Below are 5,481 nucleotides of genomic sequence, written 5' to 3'. Positions count from 1 at the left end.
ACACACACACACACACACACAAAAAAAAAAAAAAAAAAAAAAAAAAAAAAACCAAAAAGAAGAGAAGCCTAAAAAAGTTTCTTAAGGGGCAATAATAAGAAAAAGCAGAGAAACTTGACCCTGGAAGCGTCTTTGATCATGGCTCCTTTGCCAGCTTCCAGAGCTCCTTAGGAAGGTTTTAGTAAACTTAAAAAACAACCCTGTGAAAAGTAGTTTTAAACAGTTTCATGATGGCATCACCAGTTTCTAGAAAGGATTTGTGAGCACCTACTATGCACTCTAGGAACTAAAGGAGCATCCCTGTGAAAAGTGGAATTTGAAGCAGTTTCACCCTTGTCACTGGTCTCTAGAAAGCATTTTGTGAGACCTACTGTGTGCTCATGGGCTTGGCCCTGAGGGGTCACAGAGATGTAGCCCCTGCTCAGGAAGCTCAGCTTGTTTTTGATGTGGACACACGACAGGGCCGGGTGAGAGGCGCAGGAAAACCCCAGGGTGGGCTGAGCCTTGGGCCCAGCACATAGTAGGTGCTGTCTCAGTGCCAGCTGCATTTCAGCATCCTGTGCTCAGAAAAATGGGGAAGGGATTGCTTCAGCTTCTGCTATATTGAAAGCCACAAACTGTCACTCCTCTCTTGAGGAAACCTCATAACCGGGCTTATAATCCTGCAGCTGGAAAGGCAGCACCCCTGGCCCTACCTTCCATCAGAGCCCCGGAGGGTCAGCCTAAGCCTGGACCTGACAAGGGTGGTCTCAGCCCACTTTGCACCACGACCCAGATTCATCCCTGTGGTTTTCTGTGACCATCGCTAGGATGAAGGGAAGAAGTTGCCGACAGCAGAACGTGCGTTTGAATGTCACTTTGCGCTTGCCAGTGGCCGGGGCTTAGAAGGAAAGACTCTCTAGCTGTCAGACAACACCAAATCAAAGGCATCTCCCGAGTTTTCTTCCCCTGTAATTTTCTTTGCTTCTTTTCTTTTTTGAGATGGAGTCTCGCTCTGTCACCTAGGTTGGAGTGCAGTGGCATGATCTCCGGTCACTGCCACCTCTGACTCCCGGATTCAAGCAGTTCTCCTGCCTCAGCCCCCTGAGTAGCTGGCATTACAGATGCATGCCACCACACCTGGCTAATTTTTGTATTTTTAGTAGTGATGGGGTTTCACCATGTTGGTCAGGCTGGTCTTGAACTCCTGACCTCGTGATCCCCCTGCCTCGGCCTCCCAAAGTACTGAGATTACAGATGCGAGCCACTGCACCCGGGCTCTTCCCTTCTTTTTTACTCTTTTTTTGAGACAGTGTCTTACTCTGTTGCCCAGGCTAGAGTGCAGTGGTGCATTCTTGGCTCACTGCAGCTTCCACCTCCCGGGCTCAAATGTCCTCCCACTTCAGCCTCCCAAGTAGCTGGGACTATAGGCATGCACCACCATGCCTGGCTAATTTTTGTACTTTTTGTAGAGATGGGGTTTTGCTGTGTTGCCCAGGCTGGTCTCAAACTCCTGGGCTCAAGTCATCTGCCCACCTTGGCTTCCCAAAGTGCTGGGATTAAGGCATGAGCCACTGCAGCTGGTGGGTGCTGTAGTTTTCTTTTCCTGTTGAAAGTAGCATTTCACTATCAGGAAGCTACAGAAGAGAAAGTGAGAATCAAGCTGATGGCGCCGTGTGCTCATAGCCGTGCTGCCTTCCCTTACAGTCCCTGGAGGGAGAGCGCCATTGCCAGGAGGCTGTGGGTTTGTGACAGGAGAGGACTTTCCCTTTGAGAGCTGTGAGGCCTGTTTCTGGACCACATGCACCTTCCAGAGTATTCCTGCCTGCTCACCGCTGTCTTCCCGTTTGCTTGCAGATGTGTACTTCATTGCCACCTTGTCATTCTTATGGAAAGTCTCCGTCATCACTCTGGTCAGCTGCCTGCCCCTCTATGTCCTCAAGTACCTGCGAAGACGGTTCTCTCCCCCCAGCTACTCAAAGCTCACGTCGTAGGCCATGCACTCTCTGGAGGGGGCCGTGGTCTCGGCGCTTCCCTGATGGACAGAGCTCAAGTTCCATGGATGTTAATCGCCACCTGTGGATTTTGCAGTAATTGCTAACACGTGCAGTTTTAATGGGAAGAGGCTCTGTGCCTAAAAGGAGTCCCGCTGCATCAGCAGGAGGGAGGTCCTAAAAGAGACCCACCTGGGCCTGTCTGAACCCCTCGTTCTTCATGTTTGAGTGAATGTGAATATGTTAAAGCCGGTGGCTCAGCTGGGAGATGTATATGGGTTACTGTGCGAGCTTCCTTATGACTTGAATTTTGTTGTCACGTGATAAAAGTTTCTGTCCAGCTGGAGGTTGTAGAAAGCTTGTTTTTTGTTTATGTTTTGTTTTTTTTTAACAGTCCTAACGTGTATGTACTCCTTAAGTCTTTCTTGCTTTTACAAAGAGGTGTCAGAAAAATAGCTCTCGGTGTAGGTTTGGGAGGAAGAGGCAGTGACACCTGGTAAAAAGTTATCCACACCATCATCTCCATTCAGAAATGCTGAGTGTCCTCTCCCGGAAGCTGTGCTTATCCAAGTTACACTGGATTCCTGGGATCGTAACCAGTGACTGGGAGGAGAGGGAGAGAGTGTCGTAAATCCAACCTGTTGTCCTTGATCTGATTCAGCGTCACAGTGCATGCGTTAACTTCACCTGCCACCTCGTAAAAGAATTTCAGAGGTGTGATCCCACTTTACTGGGACCTGGTAACAATTACAAAGCCAGTGGCTGGTTGAGAATGACCTCCGACATTTTCAGCAGAGTTGTTTTAGCAGGAAACGTGCCACTGAATGGCCTCTAAATGTGTCGACAGTGTGATAAGAGACTCAACTAATTCTTTAGACAACATGGCAGCTGTGACTCAGATCCTCCAAGGCCAAAGCGGAAAGGTCAGGAGCGGGGACTCTTCTCTCCCACAGAAGTCCGTTTCCTGTAGGAGGCATTAGTGAGGATGACCCCACAAAGCCAGAGCCATCCTGCCAGGCTGCCTTTCGTCGGTGGCAGCTTTCAGAGCAAGGAACCTCTGGTGGGAGGAGGCCTAGGCTGTGGCTCTGGGACCTGGATTTCAAGGGGAGCTTGCTGAAAGGCAGCCAGTCGTCAAGATTCCTTCCCTACCAGGATGGACTCCATGCACGCATGTTTCTTATGAAGCCTTGGCTTCTTGTTTCGGAGGAAGAGGGGAGTTTGTGATCGTTGGCCGTGGCAGAGCAAGGCATTCTTGGGTTTTCAAGTTACTTCTTGCAGAAGCCATATCTGCATACCATGAGGGTTAGGTTGGTGGGTCTTCAGGAGCCAAGTGTGGTGGAGATCTTGGATTTGTGATTACTTCTTGATGAGTACATGCCCTCCACCTGGCGCAACTTCTGTGTGCTTCAGAGATGTACATTACAGCCTGGTTTCTGATGCCTGCTAACCCCTGCTCTTGGAGAGCTAGAGACACAAGAAACAGTCCCTTGCCTTTGGAGCACACTTGATAAGCGTTTGTATTTCATGTTGTCCTTTTAAAACATTCTAGAATGACCTCATATTGCAGGCACTGATAAATTGGCTGTTGATACCACTTCTATTTCATCTTAGAGTTCTGCAGTTTCACAGTATTTTTCCCTGTCTGATTCAGTCACGTCTGCCAGAGGGAAAAGGTTTGCAGAAAAGTTATAATGAATGAATAGTTAAGGATAGGATCTTTGTCCAAAAATTTCAGAAAGATGGAGCAAATCTGACTTCTTCATTGAGTGAGTTTGTATGGTTTCAAAGGTTGAGGGGAGAAAGTTGCCCTGAAAGTTTTTGAGCCTCTGTTTTCCTGGAAGTCAGTCTGTAGCATTGGGAGGTCTTGAGATAGTTCCGTGTAGAGCTTGCAAACCCTGAACCTGGCTTTGTTCAGAGATACAAGATGCTGGGTCCTGCAGGCCCTGGGTGTGGGAGCCTTGTCGGGAAGTGTTAGAGATTTCCAGCAGAAGCTGAATGAAGATGGTCTCTCTGGTCTTTTCCTTAATTCTCAATTTTGATCAAGGTGCGTAAGTTGACTTTTAAAGTCAACACTTGAGATACACTTTTGACATCTTCATGGGAGAGTGCTTCCAGGAGGGGCTGAAGGAGCCACACCCGGAAGTGGAAGGTACTCGTCTGTGTTCCTCACAAACCTTTCTGTTCTGTTGTCTCAGCCGCACTGGGGCAGAGGCAGTCAAGGGTGAGAAGGACCAAAACTCAAGTGCAGGCTTCCATGTCGTGGGCTCGTCCCATCAGTGGGCAGCTGGCTGACGCCATTCGCCAGAGGGTCCCCAAGCATCTAGGAATACTCACGCCATGCTTTTTAAACACTGGAGACGCAAAGGCAGCATTCAGTCCGGTGAGAGTACACGATCTTTACCTGCACAGATCAGACCGTAAGCCCAGCAGAGAACCCCAGGGGCGCTCGGGGGCTTCTGGGAGGTTATCTTCATTGTGGTGGGGAAGACAAAGAAATAAGCAAACAAGAAACTAGAGTTACTATACAAGAGGCTCTCCTGAGTTTTTAACCTTAAGCATAAGGATTCAGTTAACGTTTTTCTTGGTTCATCAGTCTGGAAAGAACCTACGTAAAGCTCCATTGACACCCTCACCTGGGAGCTCCGTGGGCCTTACGTCTCTGACAGCCAATTTAATTTGAGGTCAGAGGGCCTCGAGGCACACAGTCAGCACTGTTTGAACAGTTTTCCTGAAAGCAAAACTCACAGCTCCCCACGCCCTCTGACCACAGTAGCTATTTCTGCCAGAGTAAGAACTTCTATTACGATTTTATTATTGTTCATACATCTTGTGGTGACGGTTGTGTGATGGGGGCAGCAGGATATGTTTGGTTTCTTTTCCCTCCCTCCTTCCTTTTTCTCTCTAAGAAAATCACCAGGGCTGGGCTAGGTGGCTCACGCCTGTAATTCCAGCACTTTAGGAGGCCAAGGTGGGTGAATCATGAGGTCAGGAGCTTGAGACCCGACTGGCCAACATGGTGAAGCTCCATCTCTACTAAAAATACAAAAAATTAGCCGGGCGTGGTGGCGTGTGCCTGTAATCCCAGCTACTCAGGAGGCTGAGGCAGACTTGAACCCGAGAGGCGGAGGTTGCAGTGAGCTGAGATCGTGCCATTGCACTCCAATTTCTTTGTCTAGGGACAGAGTGAGACTTCGTCTCAAAAAAAATCGCCAGACTAGTTTCTCCACCTTGAGTGATTTCTTAGATGGGACAGCTTCGATCCTCATTTTGAAAGCCCGTGCGTGCACGTATGTGTTACTGTGGCACCAGGTGAGGCGGTGGCACTAACCTGACTGCTGGGAGGGCATTCCAGGGAGCTTCATCAAGTTGGAGTAGACCTCCCGTTTCCAGCCCCCGGGGCCAGGAGGCCGTGTGCTGGAATTTTTCCCAGTCCTGGCAGCGCTGTAAAATTCCCATCCCAGTTACGCTCCCCTGGAGTGAAATGAAACCTGTGTTGTGTGTGATGGTA

General features: G+C 49.1%; 1 protein-coding gene across 3 annotated transcripts in view; it reads left to right on the top strand.

The window, feature by feature from the left end:
• ATP9A (ATPase phospholipid transporting 9A (putative)) overlaps positions 1-2,317 on the top strand; it is a 159,378-nt gene extending 157,061 nt beyond the window's left edge. For all 3 annotated transcript variants that reach the window (XM_037727256.1, XM_017496879.2, XM_037727257.1), the window contains exon 28: positions 1,837-2,317. In XM_037727256.1, coding sequence (XP_037583184.1) covers positions 1,837-1,973 — 137 coding nt within the window. In that variant the 3' untranslated portion in view covers positions 1,974-2,317. The remainder of the gene's footprint in view (positions 1-1,836) is intronic.
• Positions 2,318-5,481: the final 3,164 nt, after the last annotated feature.

The sequence above is a fragment of the Cebus imitator genome, unplaced genomic scaffold (genome assembly GCF_001604975.1).
Source record: "Cebus imitator isolate Cc_AM_T3 unplaced genomic scaffold, Cebus_imitator-1.0 Scaffold224, whole genome shotgun sequence".
Taxonomy (NCBI): Eukaryota; Metazoa; Chordata; class Mammalia; order Primates; family Cebidae; genus Cebus; species Cebus imitator.
This window is presented reverse-complemented; position numbering and strand designations above follow the sequence as displayed.